General features: G+C 49.1%; 1 protein-coding gene across 2 annotated transcripts; it reads right to left on the bottom strand.

Annotated features, from left to right (window-relative positions):
- Positions 1-2,512: 2,512 nt before the first annotated feature.
- VPS33B (VPS33B late endosome and lysosome associated) lies at positions 2,513-19,324 on the bottom strand. Of its 2 annotated transcripts, none has more exons than XM_061158721.1 (23): positions 18,405-19,324; positions 16,288-16,368; positions 15,847-15,908; positions 14,099-14,148; positions 13,848-13,915; positions 11,586-11,631; positions 10,456-10,550; positions 10,057-10,161; positions 9,578-9,677; positions 9,280-9,357; positions 8,536-8,609; positions 8,160-8,246; positions 7,912-8,002; positions 7,434-7,508; positions 7,119-7,183; positions 6,980-7,034; positions 5,837-5,883; positions 5,104-5,236; positions 4,400-4,473; positions 3,655-3,756; positions 3,398-3,473; positions 3,166-3,282; positions 2,513-2,876 (listed from the first exon to the last, which is right to left on the bottom strand). In XM_061158721.1, the coding sequence occupies exons 1-23, from the start codon at positions 18,498-18,500 to the stop codon at positions 2,797-2,799; spliced, it is 1,857 nt and encodes a 618-aa protein (XP_061014704.1). In that variant the 5' UTR covers positions 18,501-19,324; the 3' UTR covers positions 2,513-2,796. The 2 variants fall into 2 exon arrangements, with proteins under 2 accessions (XP_061014704.1, XP_061014705.1); XM_061158722.1 differs by having other exon boundaries at positions 9,578-9,674; positions 18,405-19,320.
- Between the last annotated feature and the right edge of the window lie 382 nt (positions 19,325-19,706).

Below are 19,706 nucleotides of genomic sequence, written 5' to 3'. Positions count from 1 at the left end.
ATCTTGCATTCTTTCTTAGGGTTAGTTCCTAGAAGTGTAATTACTTTATGCTCCCTCTCCAGACAGGTTGTATTTATTCACTTGCCCTCACCACCAAGGCATCCTCACTGGAAGAATACCTTCCTTACACTCAGCAGCATGGAGTACTGTGGTCCTTGTGACATGTCTTTGCTTGATAAGAATTGTTGCTTGCTTGATAATAATGGAAATTGCACATTTCCCCCATGTTTATTGGCCAACAGTAGTGTCTGTGAGTTCTCTTCATTTGCCTTTTCCATGAAAGAAAAGTAAAGGGTGCTTGTTTGCTTAGCCTTTATAACAGTGTTTTTTTTCCCTTTCAGAAGAACTTCACTGTTGCTTTCAACATCCTTTAACTTGTTTGGTTCAGTTCAGTTGCTCAGTCGTGTCTGCGACCCCATGCACGCCAGGCCTCCCTGTCCATCACCAACTCCCGGAGTTTACCGAAACTCATGTCCATCGTGTTGGTGATGCCATCCAGCCATCTCATCCTCTGTCATCCCCTTCTCCTCCTGCCCCCAATCCCTCCCAACATCAGGGTCTTTTCCAATGAGTCAACTCTTCGCATGAGGTGGCCAAAGTACTGGAGTTTCAGCTTCAGCATCAGTCCTTCCAATGAACACCCAGGACTGATCTCCTTTAGGATGGACTGGTTGGATCTAACTTGTTAGCAGTGTGCCAAAGATTTGCTCCACTATGTGGCCTACAGGCACCACTTTTTAAATTTTCTTGCTCTCTTTGTTCATCAAGTTGAGAGTTTTCCAGAAAGCATCAAAAACTTGTGATCTTCAGACAAGTGGCCAGGGTTATAAGTTTCCAGAGATAAGACAATTTTGCTATCATGTGCTTTACACTGTAGTTCTGAAACCAACAAAGTCATAGAACCGTTGGAAGATAATTGAGGGCACATACTCAGCATGTAAAACACTTTGAAATGTATGTATACAAAAGGATCATATTATGGTCCTAGTGAACTGCACTGTTCTAGAATTTAAGTGCAGTGCACTGCTACCGTTTATTCATTTGGCCAAAGAATGTTTTTCTGACTGTATAATTCTTTTTACAAACTAACAGTCCTGTCAGTAGTGTCTCTGATCTTGCACACTAGTTTGGTGTAACCCTGTCAAGCTTCTAGCTAGATACTTGAGATATGCATTTTCCTTGGAATTTCAACACAGCATTGTCATTTTCCTGTGGAAAGAATACTTTTGATGACCTAACAACACAGGTTTGGGTCTTCTTCTTTTTTTTTTAATTTATTTATTTGGCTGCATTGGGTTTCAGTTGACAGACATGGGATCTTTCATTCTGGCATAACTCTAGTTATGCATGCTTAGTTGCTCTGAGGTATGTAGGATCCTGGTTCCCTGACCAGGCATCGAACCTGTATCCCCTGCATTGCAGGGCGGATTCTTAACCACTGGACCACCAGCGAAGTCCCTGATCTTTCTTTTAAGAAGTGGCAGCACTGTGGACCGGGGAACAGACTGGAGGCAAAACAAATGGAAAGGACAGTTTTGCGAAAAGCCCGGGCCAAAAACAAGTACATCTGCCATGGGGCTGGTGAAGAGAAATGAACTAGAAGCATTTAGAAATAATGGGTAGGGGGACCAGCTGAATGTGGTGGATAAAAAGGAAAAAAATCTAAGGTCAAGGATGTAATTTCTTGCACAAACAAAACCAGGGCAGATGAGGAGAATGTCAATTAGGGAAACAGAGGAAGAGGAGCAGGTTTAGGGGCCCCATGTGGTGACACGAAGTTCAGTTTGAGAGTTTAATTTTAGACGTGCTGAATTTCCACTGCCCACGGAATGATCACATTGGAAATAACAGCGTGAAGTTCAGCAGTGAGACAAAAGCTTGGGATGGGCAAGCGGATAACAACAAAAGACAGAGAAGGAGATGGCAACAAAGGAGGATCCACAGACAGGAAACAAAGGAGATGGAAATGCAGCCTAGGAGACGCAGGAGGACAAAATTGTCATGGAAGCCTTACAAGAAGGAAAAGGGGATTAAGAGTGAGATCAAGTTAGAAGACAACCACTAATAGATGGTGGTTAGAGTTCACCATTTTTAAAGGGTGAAGGGAAAGAGAAGTCATTAGAATTAGCACTTACAGGGGCACTAGTGGCCTTTAGAGGAGCACAGTGCCTAAAACTGCTCTAAAGGGGGGGCGCAATCTTTTCTTCTGCAATGAGAAACCGAAGGCTTAAAATTCAAGCGCCTCCTTATGTTGAAACAATAGCAAGCTCATTTTTCCTAAAATACAATGAATTACAGAATTTTAGAATTGTAAGGGTGCTTACTGATCATCTAATCCCTGTTTTATGATTGAGGAAAGTGAATTACAGCGCAAGTTTCAAGGAAGAAACAGACCAGGCCCAGAGCAACTACCCAGTCCCGGCCGCGGGGCACACGAAGCTGCTATATACAGCCCCCTCCACCTCCCCCCAATAAACTGTGGAAGTGCCTGTCCAGAACTAAACATGATACGTTGAGAGTAGAGGCTTTATTTACAATGATACTCAAAGAAGATTTAGCAAAAGATCCTCCTTATCTTACTAGCAGGGGCTGTACTTCATAAACAAAAAAGAAACATCCTGGGGGCAGGAGGTGAACTCTCTCCTCAGATAGGTTCTCTAGATCCCAAGTAAGTTCCCGGCTCCCCAGCTCTTAGGAGGGTAGTTGGTAGATATTTTCTTAGCAGCTGGGAGTCAGACTCCTGCATCCCACTGAGGAACATGTCCAGGGAAGACATCAACACTGGCAGGGAAAACTTCAGGCTTTCACCTCACTCATGGCCTCCATGAGGCGGGCACTGTTGGTGACTGCTGTTGTCAGAAAAATGAACCTGTAACCTAAGGAGTAAAAGCACCACCGAACGTGACCGAGGGCAGATTTGAGCCCCTGACACCAGCCATGTGGGGCCCCTCCAGTTCCACAGCCCGGGCTGGGTCAGAGCACCAGTCTGTAGTCACAGGTACACCAGCACCACACTCTCGGGCCCAGCAACTTGCCACGCTGGGTCCGGGCTCCCTGCTATTCAGCCCCCAGCAAGATGGCAGCAGGTAGTACCCAGAGGCCTCTAAAGAAGCTTTCCTGAGGTCTGCCCTTGGCCCCCCAGATCCCATGGAGGCCTGTTCTCACCTTTCTCTCTGCCCAGGAACCGGAGGGCTGAGATCTCAGAGAACGTGCAGCCACCCAAGAACACCACCAAGATGAGACGCAGGGACTCGCTGGAGGCCTTGTCATCCTTGGTCATGTCTGCAAAGACCGGACCAGACTCGGCTCTTCACTGGCCACGCAGGCTCGTACTGGGCAGTGCATCAGGCCCTCCCCTTGTTCCACCCGCCCCCACTGGGCAAGGAAGGCCATGCACCTGTGAAGGCCAGCTCACTGCAGTTGAGCAGCCGCACCACTTCGTCCAGGCCCTGCCAGCCCCGTCGCTCCAGCACCTGGGAAGGCACAAGCGCTAGTTTCAAGTCCAGCTGTAGCCAGACTGTAATGTTCCTTGCTAGTTGCGCAGGTAGTTACAAGCTGGGCCAGGCCAGGCTGGGCTCTGGGCTCTGACCCAGGCCAGGGACTAAGAGAAAGCAGAAAGCATGAAATATGAATGGGAGGGGGCCACGTTCTCACCTGCTCGATGATTCTGCAGCTGAGGGGCACGTACGCACCGCTGAACACGTACGCCATGTCACGCGGTACTTTCAGGTCATACTCGCCATCCACGCGTGGGATCTGGAGGGTAAAGGGGAACGCAGGAGGCAAGTGGCAACTCAGCCTTCCAGTCTTTTACAGAGTCAGAGGAAAGTGGTATATCCCTAAGAGCTGTTCTTACTTCAATGAAAGGGAGAAGCAGCAATAGCCTTGGGGGAGGAAAGACTCCATAATCAAAGACGGAAGCTGTTCAGTACCTGCCAGTTCTGCTGAATGAGGGCCCATGTGCCCTGGCAAGAGTGCCCCTTTGTGACCCTCCAGCAGTGACTTGGGACACACCTGTCACTGAAGCAGCACTTGGCACATTCTGATACTCGTAGGTGTGTGTTACATGTTTACTAAGCGAATGAACCTTTGTGTTTTGTCTCATTATTAAATTAAGCTCATGCTATAATGCTACCAAACAAAAGAATCTTCTTTTTTTCCTTTAGTTTTTAGTTTTTGGCTGCATTTTGGTAGTATATGGGAACTTAGCTCTCCAACCAGGGACTGAACCCACACTTCTGCTTTAGAAGCATGGAGTCTGAACCACTGAACCACCAGGGAAGTCCCCAAACAAAAGGATCTTTATAAAAGCAAAGTAACAGAAAGGGTTTTGTGGGCTCAAAGTACTCCACAAAGGACTGAACCCACTGCCTCCCCTGTCCACTCCTGATCCACATACCAAATTCAGCTTCTTGCTGATGGCTCGGAAATTGCTTCTCTTGGCCAGGGAACTGAAGGCATCAGTAATCTTTCCTGGGAAAGAAATTTGTGCCGGGTTTTATCTAAGGTTCATGGATTAATGATGCTGCTGTGGGTGATACCATTCAGGAAGTGACAGGACCGCCTCTCCTCAAAGAGCAGGACCTATCACACCTGAAGACCCTCCTCAAAGCTGATCACCTACACCTACAGCCGATTACCTGAAACTGATCAAGACATTCACTGCCTTTCCCTCCTCACCCAGTCTTCCTCCTTCTATAGGAGACCAACTCTCTACTAAATGCAATCCATAGGGTGATCTACAGTTTTAAGTGTGTGGCCTTTGGAGTCAAACCTGACTGACTGGGGGGCCCTGAACAAGTCACTTAACCTCCCTCTGCCTTGGTTTCCTCATGTGTAAAATGGAGACAATACAACTTACCATGAAGAAGGTTTGGTAGGATTACATGAGAAAGTATATCTAAAAGGCTTAGCACATCATTGTTCACTAACTTGAAGCTGTTCTAACAAGAAAGCAGGAGTGGCGGTAAGGACAGTGACAGTAAGGAATCGCCTTCTCCTTCCCCAGCTCATTCTCCCCTTGCCCAGCGTGCTCCGCCTGTTGAGAGATGAGGCGCCGAGGACCAGGGAGGGCAGAAGGGGCTACCTGCGCTCCCTGCTCACCTGCGGCCTTGTCCGTCACCAGCTTGCTCACTTTACTCTCCACGGCTGTGAGGGTGTCTCCTGGGGCCTGCTCTGTTAGGAGCCCAGCTCGCCGCAGGTTGGAGAAGGTCAGCAGGTGCTCGGGGCCATAGCTCTGAACAAAATGCAATTCAGCTCTCTACCAAGCATCCACCAAGGGCCTAGCCCTGTGAGGTGATACGGAGGTGGGGGAGAGGAGGATTATGTGATCTGTGTCCTGAAAAGCCCACACTTGTTTGTGGGGAAGAATTTTTTTTTTTTTTCAATCAGGGGATAAGTGCTTCACAGTGCTGTGCTGGGGAAGTCACATCAGAAATAAGCAAATGCCAAACAAACAATAAAAGCAGCACGAAACAATTAACACAGAAAATTATCGATGGAAGGAGGTGGGGAAGGCTTCACAGAGGAGGCAGAACTTGAGAAGGACCTGGAAGGAAAGCTGTATAGATGCCTCACAAGGAGCTGAAGGGAGGGAGAGTCCAAGGGCAAGAACTCACCACTGGTTCCAACAGCTGAACTGTTCAAATTCCCTCCCATACTAGCCACATAAAGCGGGGAGCAGAGTGAAATGAGGGTGGTGAGAAGGGTGTCTGTGCTGAGAGGCAGGCCACATGGGAACAGAAGGGTGACCAGGGCCGGAAAGGGGCTATTTCTTCTTCAATTCTTTCAAAAATGTCCACCAAATTCCCTCAAGAACACATTCTCCTGGCCTTACCTGCAGGTACTGGGTTTTCAGGGATCGGTAATCCTTGGGGATCAAACCTGAGGGTAAGAAAAGTAAAGGTTTAGGAGCCAGTTGAGGTGTCCTAACGTGTACAGCCAAACCCACCAACAAACCCTCCTCCCCACAGGAAAAAAAACACAAACCCTAATGAGAAGGAAGGAGTTGGACTTCATGTTAACTTTGCATCCTATGCAGTCAATTCTAAATTGACTCCTGAACTGAAGCCTGCTTTTTGAAAGATAAAGCCTGGATCTGAGGGTTCCAAGGAAGAGCCCTGGAGAAGGGACACTGATGAATGCCAATCTCATCCATGGGGGGTGGGGAAGAGGAATGCAAGCGCTGGGAGAAGGGCCTTCCTGTGCGTGTGTTTCCCTGGCTAGGGGCCAGTCCTCCCGGGAACTGCTTAATAGCAAGTGAGGAATGGGAGAAGTGTTCACATGAGTTCCCAAAGTGCAACAGGGAACTCTTAAGGTGTAAGAGGAAATGGGCTTCCAACTACAATAAAGGGGATTTAGAATAAGCAAATGACTTCTTTGGGTAAAAAGCAACCTTAAAGAATATTTGCTGAGATTTCCCTGGTGGTCCAGTGGTTAGGAATCCACCTGCCAATGCAGGGGGCACGTGCTAAGCCCATGTGCCACAACAAGAGAACCCTGAAGCAACAAAGACCCAGTGCAGCCAAAAATAAACAAATTAAAATAATAATAATATTTGTAAACTGGAAGACTTCAACACTCAGAACAAGTTGCCATGAAGAGTTACAGAATCTGAGCTTCTAAAATGCTTATGAAATTGGTTTTTCCTGAACTGTATCTTGATTATGAAATCGTGTTGAGGGTAGGAGGCCAGATGGAATAACGAGAGACATGTTGCTCAGCTCTGCCCTTTACAGTCCTATGATGGGACAGGACTTACTGCAGAGAAGAGAACTAGATGCAGATGTAGAGCTGGTACGATAAATCACCTTAATGACCTGGGGGTGTTTCACCCCGAACAAAAACCTACTTTATTACAGGGGAAAGAATCCATGAGATTACAGGGGAATGAATGTTCTGCCTGTTAGGACATTTCTCTTTCTTTCAAAATGACTTTTTCTGTCCCTAAGCTCTTCAACCTTTGGTCCCTGGGACTCACCATTCTCCGTGATGGACAAAAGGCACATAAGACGGAGGCTTTCTATGGGTGACACCTGCACAGGAAGAAAAAGTCACAGAGAATTCAAGTTTCTTAACACACGTTCTCTCTTCTTCCCTCTGCTTGAGCCCCGCCTCACCTGCCGGTCGATGTGCTCTTCAATGTAGTTGGTGCTCTCCCGGATGTTGAACCCTTCCAGTAGCGCTGCAAGGAATCAGAGGAGAACCTGTGACTGGGGGAGTGGCTCAGCTTGTTGCCATCTATGCTAATGGGCGTCTGTCTCCCCATCTCTTTCTCCATCCTTTTGGGGTGGGTTAAGGGGCCCCCAGGACTTCTAGCAGGAACCAGCATTCCACATGACCACCATCAGCTGGAAAGTGCCAAAGAGCATGTTTTCAGGGCAGGCTGGGGCTGGAAGTCCAGGAAGCAGAAGCAGGAGAGGCAGCCAAGTCACCATGCTCAGTCTTGATGAGCTCCTGGAAGTCCTGCTTGGTTTTCTTCTTCATGATGGATTCACAGGCCCCAATATCTGCAGATGGGACAAAAGGGGAGCAGACACATTCCTGTTTATGGAAGGAGGTCGCTTTACTGTCCAGGAGAATAAAAACTTCTTCAGGCAAAGGGCAGGAGCCCTTCTTCCCATTTCAGAACAAATAAGAGCACTATTTGGGACTTCCTTGGTGGTCCAGTGGCTAACATTCCCAATGCAGGGGGGCACAGGTTCGATCCCTGGTCAGGGAACTAGATCCCACGTGCCACAACTAAGGCCCAGTGCAGCCAAATAAATAAATAATTTTTTAAAAAGCAACCCGAAACACTGATATTATTAAAACAATTTTTTAAAGCACTGTTTGATAGATGAACGGGATCTCCTCCCAGAGGCAGAGCTCCTCGGCAGCCCTCCCCTCACCCTGGCCTCGAGCTGAACGCACGGAGGCTCAGCAGGCGGTGCTCCTGTTTCAGTCCCTTGAGCTCCTGAGACACGAAGTTCTTCATCTGCTTGATGTCCATGCCTCTCCGGCGCTGTGGGGACGTCCCCGAGAGGTCAGGCCTTCTGCCCTCACATGGGGGTGACCACTGCCCGCCCGCAGGTCCCACCCCCTGCTGCGGTAGCATCAGGGAGGCAGCAGCCTGGGGAGCCGCTGAGGGAACAGACAGAGGCCCTGGGCGGGAGCCTCACGTCATACTGGGCCTGCAGATTCCGGGCCTTCTGGCTGAGGAAGCCGAAGACGTTGGAGAAGTGCTCGTTCCGAATCTCATTAAACACCTGTTGGGGGAATGCGACAGGAACAGATGACTGCACAGACTTGGACCTCCCGTCTTCCTGCCTGCTCGGTGCCGTGAGAGCACAGGGCGCGTGCTCGGCGGTTCTAGCAGAGAAAGCTGAGCCGGTTTCGATGAGGACGTGTCCTATCCCTGCTGTGCGCCCTGGGGTGCCCTCTCAGCTGGCAGGGTGGCCTTCTCGCTGGGACTCCGCCTCCCCTCCCAGCACCAGGGCCCTCAGCCTCGTGGTGGCAGCGGCCTGGGAAATCGTCTGCGGGCACCTGTGTGCTCACCTTGTCCTCGGCATTGAGCAGCACCTTCAGGCTCTTGTCAGAGGACGTGACTTCCGGGCCAAAGTCAACACTCCCTTTGAGAGCAGAGGGGATAGCTCTGAGGATCTCCAACGAAGCCTTCCTTCCCCACCCTTTTCTGAATTGCCATGAAAGGTATCCCCAGGACTTCCCTGGCAGTCCAGTGGTTAGGACTCTGGTTAGGTCCACTGCCAGGGGCCTGGGTTCGATCTCTGGTCAGGCAACTAAGATCCCATAAGCAGGGCGAAAAAAAAAAATGAGTTAAACGTCCCCTAAACTTTTTGGGGGCTTCCCTGGTACCCCATGGAGTAGGAAATGCTACCCACTCCAGTATCCTTGCCTGGAAAATTCCTTGGACAGAGGAGCCTGGTGGGCTACAGCCCATGGGGTCACAAAGAGTCAGACATGACTGAGCACACAGTGGTGGCTCAGCGGTAAAGAATCCACCTGCCAATGCAGGAGATGCAGGTTCGATCCCTGATCCAGGATTCCCTGAAGAGGAAATGGCAACCCACTCCAGAATTCTTGCTTGGGAAATCCCATGGACAGAGGAGCCTGGTAGGCTACAGTCCAAGCGGTCATAAAGGAGTCGGACTTTGCAACAAAACCACAACAAACCATTTGGAAGCCAGCATTTCACTCTGAGCCTGAGTCTCCCCAACAAGTCCTCCCCGGGGGAGGCCCAAGGACTCGAGCACACCTCTGTCTCGCCGAGATGCCACTTACCACACTTGATGCGGAAAGTGTCATCCACCAGGCCCTCATAAACCACCTGGGAGCAAAGTGCCGTCACAAAGTCCATGTCTGCAATCGAGATCCCCAACCGTAAGGGTCTTCCTCAACTTAGCCTACCACCCAATTAGCTCAGTATCTATGGGGCCCAAGTGCCCACGCCGCCCCGGTCAATGCTGGCATTCACAGACCCCACTGGAGGATTCCAACTGTGCCACTGTGTCTGCTATATTTATAATATTCCTATGTCTTCTCGGGTCCACGGAAGAGAGGAGTGCTGAGCACAGCTCACCTCTGTCCAGGAGAAAGATATGTCCAATTTCTGGCCTTCGGCCCTTGGTTTCACCATCCTCCTCCTCTTCCAGTCTCTTCCACAGTTCATATGACATCTGCTAGGGCCCAACACATCCTCAGTCTTGAGTCCAGGTCCCTTCTGCAGCCCCACACCTACAGAACCCAACCCGTTCCATGCGATCCTTCTCCTTGACCCCAAGGAAGAGCTCATTATCACATGATTACCTCTTCTACTCCATCTGCTCCCATCCTTCCCCATCCTTCCCCACAGCAGTGAAGGAGTCTCGTTGCCCTCAAATATTTAGGAATGCTACCCAGGGGTGTCCTACTGTTCTGTTAGCCACATGAGTTCTCTGCTCTGGGGACCTCTTCTGGAGCAACAAAAGCCTATACATCACATCACAGATGCCCTCGAATAATCCTTAGTGGGCAGAAAACGGGTGAAATACAGGCTATCTGGGCAACAGAACTGCTCACCTTGGCACACCTGCCAATTCCATAGCAGTTGGGGAAGGGTCCATAGAGGGTGCTGAGGAGGTGCAAAGCTTGAGCCAGAGTGTTGATCCAACGCTGATCTCCTTCCTGCAGGGACCATGTGGGCCACAAAGCTATAGATCAACCTGACAGATTCATCTGGAAAGGGACGAGGCCTAGAAGCCCCGGAGCAGAAGGGCAGGGTTTTGGCAATGCTTCAGAGGGTTCATTTTCATTGGCCCCAAAGGAAGCCTCGTGAATATCAGTCAGCAGCATTCCACCTCCAAATCAGTATCACTCATGATATATGAGATGAGCTGGAAGAAGGTTGAATCCATAGCCCACAGGACCCCATGTTTGTCCCCACTCCTTAATGCCAAGACCCGAGTGCCTTGCACTCACCAGGAAGTAGTCCCTGAAAAACTCTGGTAGTTCCATGCTCAACAGATCCACATCGAGAGGCAAGAGAGAGAAGGCCCATTCATCACAGCTCACATCTGTGGGTACAGAGAGCGTCAGCCTTCCTGCCTAAGGCACGCGGCTCCACATGAAGAGGGAAGGTCCACCGCAGTCATGTGAGACTTCCCGAGGGCCTGCCCCACTGCCTCAGGTACCACACTCAGCACGGGATGCTCAGAGATGAGTAAGATACAGTCTCTTCCCGGAAGGGGCTCACAGGCTGATAAGGAGAGGACATGTGTATGTGACAGCCTGTAATACAATGTGTAAGTGGTGTGTTTCCATTAGAGTGCCGACCAAAAATGCCGATGAAGCACTTACTGCATCATCTGACAGTACTGACTGAAAGCTGTGTATGTACAGGCACTAGGCTACTGGGGACACGCTCCTAACTTCTGGAGCTTACAGTGAAGTGGGAGGGTGCACAGCAGACAAACGGGATTCCAGTTGTAGGCTCCAAAGACGAAACAGCAACCTAAGAGCACAAACAGCTCACAGATCTAACCCCAACTGGGGATACAGGAAAGACTTCCCTGAAGAAGTGACATTTAGGCTTAGAATTCGAGTATGATTCAGGTAGGCAAAGAAGCTGCAGGGTGAGGAATATTCTAGGCAAGGGGAACAGATGTGTGAAGTCCCCATGGCTGGAGGGTGGTGACTCAGGAGAGCGGAGCACACATGAGTCTAAAGGGCAGGAAGGGGCCAGACCGTGGAGGTGCAGGAGGCCACACTGAGGGTTCTGGGCTGTATTTGGAGCAGGATTTCCAGCAGGAAGGACTGGGGACCAGGTCTGTGTTGCACACGAGGAGGGAAGGCACACTGTTTCCTTGTGGGGGTCTTGGGAGGGAAGAAGAGAGCACGCGTGGTTTCCAACTACACCCCCAGGACCCCTTCCTTACTCTCCCACTAGTGGCCTAACCTGGGGTCCTTCTTCGCACTCTAACGACACTCTCCTCCTGCCAGGCCAACAGGAATGAGAGAGAGCGAAAAGGAGGAGATACGGCAGGGGGACAACCCTCAGGGCCTGCTCCCACACATCCTCCCCCTTTCCACTCGCACCCGCCTCCTCTCACCTCCATAGACGCCCTCTTCCTCAAGCACCATCTCACACGCGTAAAACTGAAAGACCAAGGGAAGTTGATTAGTAACCCCCTTCTCTGTTCTTTCCACTTCTCTGGATTCCTCTGTGGTCACTGATGATGACCACAGTTACTGAATCCAGGGAAAAAGACAAGAGAACCCAGACTCTTAGATCTAGAACGGACCACTGGAATCATCCGGCCTAACACTATGTTTCCTTTCCATCCATTTTATCTGTTTATTAAGCCAATTGCTCTTTTCTTCCTGATTGACTGGAAAAGCTTTACAAAGGAGAGGGTATTCAGCTGTCATGGAAGGGTGAGTCCTGCAGGTAGTGCTTGGAAGAAGGGCGTGACAGTGCTATAGAAACAGAGGAAGAGGAGCAGGTGGAGGTAAAGAGCAGTGGGGCGGAGAGGGGAGGGATGGAGTTCTGGTTAGGACATGTCCCTGGGACCTCTGCAGACACCTGGGGGAGGTCTGGACAGCCAGCCTTGGGGTTCATGGCACATACATTACATTTAAAGTATGTAGTTTATTCAAAAGAACACAGAGAAGAGAGCTAAGGACAGGACTCTAGGGAACCAAAATTAAGAGCGCACAGTCCAAGACCTTCCAGAGAAGGCTAAGAAAGAATACACAGAGGCGGGAACAGAGAAACTAGCGCCTCTAAATAGCACCTCTAAAGGCAGAGGTTCAAGGAAGAATGGGCAGCCATATCCAATGCCAGAGATGTTAGGTAGAAGAGCCTGACACAGACATCACTGGGTTTGTGAAGAATTATCTGCTACCACTGCTTCTGCTTCCTCACACCCACCTTCATCTTTTTATCTAGATGCCCTAGATCTCTGTGGTCAAATCCAGTGATGTCTCTGTCAGGCTCCCAATGCAGGGGGCCTGGGTTTGATCCCTGGTCAAGGATCTAGATCCCACATGCATCAACTAAAGATGCAGCATGCCACAACCAAGACCCTGCCCAGCCAAATAAATAAAAACTGAAATCCTATAGGCCTATTTTTAATTCTAACTAATGAGATTCCTTTGCCCACTTGGAAAACTGCCAATCTTCATAATTAATAGAGGGAGCTCAGGAAGAAAGAGATCTCCTCTTCCCTTACAACCACTAAAGAAGAGACGGTCCTGTGATGGAAAATCCGGTCAAAGAATTTGCTTAGATAGGGTGTTAGAAAGAAAAAAATTCATTAAAATCTCAGTTTTGTTTTTCTGTGTGTTATGGAGGCTTGCAGCATTATTTGAAACTGTTACCAACCTGTTCTGTTCCCTATCTAAACAAATCTGTCCTTGGAAGTTTAACTGGGAAAAAAGGGTTCTGCAAGACTCCAAAAACTAGAAATTACTGCTATAGCTCCTTTCAGTTCAGTTCAGTCGCTCAGTCGTGTCTGACTCTTTGCGACCCCATGAATCGCAGCACGCCAGGCCTCCCTGTCCATCACCAACTCCCAGAGTTTACTCAAACTCATGCCCATCGAGTCGCTGATGCCATCCAGCCATCTCATCCTCTGTCATCCCCTTCTCCTCCTGCCCCCAATCCTTCCCAGCATCAGGGTCTTTTCCAATGAGTCAACTCTTTGCATGAGGTGGCCAAAGTATTGGAGTTTCAGCTTCAGCATCAGTCCTTCCAATGAACACCCAGGACTGATCTCCTTCAGGATGGACTGGTTGGATCTCCTTGCAGTCTAAGGGACTCTCAAGAGTCTTCTCCAACACCATTAAAAAGTAACCTGTAATCCTGATTGGTTATTTTACTCAATAATTTTCTTGCCCTAGTAATAATGTTATACTTCGTATATGTATATTCCTAAACAGGATAGCTTCCTAGATGGCACAGTGGTAAAAGAATCCACCTGAAATGCAAAAGACATAGGAGATTCAAGTTCGATCCCTGGGTCGGGAAGATCTCCTGGAGGAAGGCATGGCAACCCACTCCAGTATTCTTGCTTGGAGAATGCCATGGTCAGAGAAGCCTGGAGGGCTACAGTCCATGGGCTCACAAAGAGTCAGACACAACCAAGCATACACACACTCACATGTAGAGGCCACCTCTCACCACTGTACAATCTGTATTTGAGGTAATTTGATAGGAGACTCTCTGCTACATTAATAAAAAGACAATGGCAGGTATTTTGTTCAGTCACACAGAATTAGCTTAGAAGGAGATACAGCTGTTGGTCCCTTACCCCGTCCCAGTCCCCCATGCTCTTCTACCTTATCTCACTCCCACATGGGTCCAAACTCACCTTCTGAGGACTGAAGATCACTTTGTATTTCCGAGTTCGGCCAGCCACTTTGTCAGCATTGACGAGACCTACAGACAGAAAGGATACAGCCCAGAAAGCCATGGGCCTCATGTTAGAGTAGAAGCAAGGAAGTGAAGAGCCTTGATGAGGGGCATGGCCAACCCGAACAATTCTGTTCTCACGGCCGTGGCCCTCAGACGTTCCCACCCTCCCCTGGGCCTTAGTGACAGTGGACGCTGTGACACACTCACTGGCAATGTACCGCATATTCTTGATGCGAGGTCTGACCAGGAAGCACAACCTACGGGAGAGAAGGGGGAAAAAATTCCTAGTGAAGAAAAATCATGAAGTTGGTGATAGTAATGCCAACTCTTCCACCACGTGCTACAGTTCTCACCCCAGCCAAAGCCATGCCAGCTTTCTTGGCTGCCTCACCACAGAAGACTCCCCTCAGTAAAGCAGGTATAGGTACAGAAGAACCTATTTGCAGGGCAGGATGCAGAGGGAGAGAACAGACTTGTGGCCATCGCAGGGGAAGGAGAGGGTGGGAGAAGCTGAGAGAGGAGCATCGAAATATATCCACTACCACATGTGAAAGAGATAGCTAGTAGGAAGCTGCGTGTAACACAGGGAGCTCAGTCCGGTGATCTGTGACAACCCAGAGGGGTGGGATGGGGTGGGGGACAGGAGGGAGGTTCAAGAGGGAGGGGACATATGTATACTTGAGGCTGATTCACACCGTTGTATGGCAGAAACCAAAACAACATTGCAAAGCAATTATCCTCCAATTAAAAATCATAAAGCAGGTATATTGTGGTGAGCTGGGGGTACTTATTGGCCTTATGGTGGACCCAGAAATTTCTACTCTCAAATAATTTACAGTTTATTGGGCAAAATAAGACACACCTATGCATGGAGTATATTAACAAGTATTCAAAAATAATACAAGGAAGTATATGACAATGTTTTTCTCCATGTATCTAGGGGGGTTTTTTCCTCTGAGGGAGGGTGTACGTGACTTAAATTGAGAAATACTGAAAATAAAAACAAACGCCAGACAAACGCCAGGCAGCATGTGACCGAGTGCCAGGTGAACAGGACAAACACTGAGCTCCGTGCAAATCCAGGGGAGGAGACAATCACCCAGGGCGGCGACCCCGGGGTGGCTCCGTGGAGGAGGCGGGGCTGGGCTCTGAGGCTAGGTGTCTGCCACAAGAACAGCGAGGAGGTTTGTGCGCAGAGCGGGGAAACACGTGAAAGTGCATCAGGTAAGAGGGGATGTGCAAGAGGCCAGGCTGGAAAAAGGGTGAAAGGCCTTCTGGGAGGCAGCTTTGGAATCTATGATGAGCAATGCAGACCTTAGTGGGTAAGTAAGGGAAGGCTTGAAGGTTCTGGAGGAGATCACAAGGAAATTATCTGTGAAAGACTAATCAATGTGGTAGGGGGGTGCTTCCCTGATAGCTCAGTTGGTAAAGAATCCACCTGCAATGCAGGAGACCCTGGTTCAACTCCTGGGTCGGGAAAATCCTCTGGAGAAGGGATAGGCAACCCACTCCAGTATTCTTGGGCTTCCCTTGTGGCTCAGCTGGTAAAGAATTCACCTGCAATGCAGGAGACCTGGGTTCAATCCCTGGGTTGGGAAGATACCCACTCCAGTATTCTGGCCTGGAGAATTCCAAGGACCGCATAGTCCATGGGGTTGCAAAGAGTCAGACATCACTGAGCAACTTTTTCACTTTCTTTTCAATCAATGTGGTTAGAACTGGTAGATTGGGTTAGAGAGAGAAGAGGACAAAGGAGGGAGAAACTGCCGACAAGGAGACCAATTAGAAGGCTAAAGCATAACCTAGGGATGAAACTGTAAAAGTGCAGGGAAGTGAATGTTTTGCTATCACAAATGTCATGGGGCTAGATCTCAGCCGAGGACGAGGACGGATCAAAGGCAAACATGCAGGGCCCTCCTCTAGCCTGGAGCAGAGCCCGAGGCTCCCGGACTCACTGTTCACTGGAGCTGAGAGCCGGCTTCTTCTCCACTTTGTATAGCTTGTCTACTTCGTGCTGCTACAGACAAGAATCAAACGAGACAACGGAAGTAAGTGTGCCTGGGAACCTGAAGCCTGATGCAAAGACAGGGAGCTTCTGAAAGGGCTTCCTCCTATTTACACTAATTCTAGGAGTCAAAATGCCTCCCTAACAACCATTCCACTGAACCTTCCTTAAACTGTCAGTAGAAAAATCAACATTTAAATAATTTAAAAACAATATGAAGAGGATCAATCCCCCACCCCCACCCCGCCCCCCTCCAGTCCACTCAACTCTGCCATCTTATATTTACCCTAGAAGGGTAGTCACTCCTCAGTAATTTGTACTATTCATCAAAAGAAAAACTGCTTAATGAGGAAAGAGGGGCCTGATCCACCTGGGAAAGGGAGCAAGGTACCTTTAGGATGGAGACATTGGCGATTCGATCCAAAGGGCTCATGAGATCTGCCTCAATGAACAGGTCTTTCTTTCCTGGAAGCTGAAGGAGACACAGTATCTTGGCTCACTCTCAGGTCACACAAGCCCCTCAGTCATCCACTTAATAGAAGTCTCTGAGCTAGGGACTTCCTGGTGGCACAATGGATAGGAATCCACCTGCCCATGCAGGGTACATGGGTTTGATCCCTGGTCCAGGAAGATTCCACATGCCATGGAACAACTAAGCCCGTGTGCCACAACTACTGAAGCCTGCATGCCTTAGAGCCCATGATCTGCAACAAAAAGTCACCACGATGAGAAGCCCACGCACTGCAACGAAGAGGAGCCCCCGCTTGCCACAACTAGAGAAAGCTACAGGAGCAGCAACGAAGACCCAGCACAGCCACAAGCCAATAAAGAAAATTATTTAAAAAAAACAAAACAAACTCTGAGTTCTCTGGAAAGGCACTAGACCTCACCTAACCCAGCATCTTATTTATTGTCTATATCCACAGTTGACATTTCTCTACATATTCACCTCTTTTTGTCTTCTAGTCATTATTGGTTCCAGTGGAAAGATATTTCATCTTTTTTTATGGCCACGCAGCAGGGATCCTAGTTCCCTGCTCAGGGATCCAATCCATGCCCCCTGCACTGAAGCTCAGAATCTTAACCACTGGACTGCCTGGGAAGTCCCTCACCTTCTTTCTAAGGTCACATCCTTGTCACTCAACCCTCCTGCTCGCCTGTGACCCTGTTCTACATCACTGCTCCTCTGTTCCACTGCCTCCTCCTCTACACCTCCTGATAAACCAACTGATCTCCTGCTGAATGAAGCCAAACAAAACAAAACTGCACTGTGTATCCTGCAACCCCACAACTAACTGCCAAATATCTCTTCAAATGGCATTTTACTTCTAAGTACAAAAAGAACCAATGTTCAAGGCAGAAAACTTAACCCAGGACAGTCCTCATCCTCCCACCCACATCCTGCTTCACCATTCCCGACGCTGCTCTCTCATTTGTCCAGAGGAAGGAGAGGTCACACTGAGCAGAAGAGAGGGTGAAGTCATTGAAAGCTTCCTGTCAACATGACTTTGACAAATGGGTAGGCTGTAGGCAGTGACAGATCAAGATGACAGTTCAACCAAGGCCAGGGAAAGCTAACAGGCTGAATGGTGAGGGCCTGATGTTTGCCTGATGGGTAAGGTGCATGTAGGCAGTGGTCCTCAACCAGGACTGATTTTGCACTTTAGGGGCTATCTGGCAAAGTCTGGAGACATTTAGGTTGTCCCACCTTGGGCCAGGGGGTGTTACTGACATCTGGTGTTACTGGTAGAGGTTAGGGATGCTGCTAAATATCCTACAATGCACAGGACAATTCCACCACAAAGAATTAAGCAGCCCAAAATGTCATTGTTACCAAAGTTGAGAAATCTTGGATGTCGGGGAATGGTGGGAAACAAGACTGAAACATTTACAGGAATCGGGGATAAACCTTCAGTAGCTATTTAACGCCTACTGTGTAATTTTTCATCCCTCTCTTCCATGTATTACATGCCTTGTCCTTTCCTGGGTCTTCAACTTTGCTCCCACCAGTACATCTGGAATACCCTCTCTCATCTCCAAGGAAAGTATGATTATCTTCACACTCCAGTCCTCGAAACTCCTAGATTACTCCAGCTAGAAATGACTGTTTCCATGCACCCTAGCTGTCATTTACCACAGGATACCCTATGTGTGGTAATTTGTGTTTCATATGGCTCCCAGTAATGCTATGAATAGATCAGGAAGTAAGATCCCTAAGGACAGTTGTTTTAACCCTGTTTCCATCCCCAGTGATGCCTCACACTAGTGGTGTCTCCCTTGCTCGTATTTTTAAAAAAAAAAAAAAAGGATTTCCAATAACTCTCTGGCCAGGTCGTCCCAAGCTCTTACTGCTCTCTGATTTTTCTCCCTGAGTGCTTCATTTTGGATCTGCCACAGAAGCTCCAAGGACCAAGGCAAGCTCAAGGGAACTCGGTAAGAAAGAACTAGGCATCCAGTGAGTGCTAAACTGCTGATGCAGTAAAGGTCCCCGACATGGCGGGCACTGACCTGCTCCAGCAGGTAGATGAGCTGGTCTCGGGCCAGCCTCTTGAGCATGGAGAAGTCAGGCAGCTCTGGGGCGTCCGGTCGATGGGGAAAGGCCATGGCGGCGGTCACCGGAGCCACAGGGTGGAAGAAGGGGGACGCCCTCCTCTCCGAGGTGGCCGGCAGCGGCCCGGGTAAGTGCAGGATGGTTCTCCTTCAGGTAAGGGCACAGAACCCGAAAGAGACCCCCAAGGGGCCCTCGCTCGTCAGCCACACTGGAGGAATGAATGGCCGGCCACCTCTCGGCCTGACAGCTACAGCCAAAGGGACCTTACTTCAGGCCTGCAGCCACTGTATCCCGCCCCGCCCCTCCCGGTCCACTTCGCCCGTCCGCAGGATTCTGGTCTACACCTGCAGAGATACCAAAGAGAGGGGCGGCTTCCTAGACCTCCCGGAAGTCCCGCACTCTCGAGCACCGCTCAGGGTACCCGGAAAAGGACGGCGGCCTGGAAGGGACATTTGAAAACGCGCGGCAACGCGTCAACGTTCAGAACCAGAGGCGAGTGTTCCTGTGATAAAACGATTTTACCTTAAACTAACTTTGAAGGGTACACCCAATTCTCCTAGCTCACGCAAGGAAGCGTTGGGCACTTGCTTCATTTTCAGAACTTCGTGAAATGGACGAAACCAACTTGGAATCCGGAGGGCACTGATCACCGGGGATCTTGACTGTCGATCACATCTACTCCACAAAGAGCGGCGAGCTTTGAGATCTCCAGCTTCTGACCTGCGGGAGGCTAGACGCCCGAGGTGGAGGCGGGTGTGAAGGGAGAGAAGAACGCGTTAGGAGCCAATGGAAGCTAAGTCTCACCGCTGTGACCTTTCAGTATCAGAGTTCTGACTCATTAATGCTTTTCGTGGGAAAACGGATAAACTGTGACATATTCATACAATAAAAATAAGTGAATAAATGAAAAAAAAAAAAAAAGCGAATAAATGAAAGAAGCCAGGTACAAAAATGGCTTCTATACTATTTACAACAGGTTCTTGAACAGGAAAAACTATAGTGAAAATTTCAGAAAAGTGATTGAATTTGGGGCAGATTAGGGAATTTCAGGGGTGATGGTGATAAAGATCTATATCCACCTTGTTTGGGGGTTTTGTTTGTTTGTTTTTAAAAAGCTTATGAGAGACATTATAATGGACAGGTCTGGCTGACAATACCTGAACTCACTAATCAATCGTGACATCACAAACTCATCTCCTGGCGAGATGTATAGGAAGTACAAATTGAACCTGATCAAGCCTCAAATGCCACTTCATAGG

This window comes from Dama dama, chromosome 13, assembly GCF_033118175.1.
Source record: "Dama dama isolate Ldn47 chromosome 13, ASM3311817v1, whole genome shotgun sequence".
Lineage (NCBI taxonomy): Eukaryota > Metazoa > Chordata > Mammalia > Artiodactyla > Cervidae > Dama > Dama dama.
The sequence above is the reverse complement of the archived record's forward strand: the minus strand, read 5'-3'. Positions and strand labels throughout refer to the sequence as shown.

Bases quoted from the DNA above. Each gene is read 5' to 3' on its own strand.
- VPS33B (XM_061158721.1), bottom strand. From the start codon at position 18,500: ATGGCCTTTCCCCATCGACCGGACGCCCCAGAGCTGCCTGACTTCTCC. The intron at 13,916-14,098 runs GTGAGTGTGTCA...TTCTGTCTGTAG, and splicing joins GAATATGCGGTACATTGCCA to GTCTCGTCAATGCTGACAAA. The intron at 8,247-8,535 runs GTGAGCACACAG...TTCCCCCAACAG, and splicing joins TGCTCAATGCCGAGGACAAG to GTGTTTAATGAGATTCGGAA.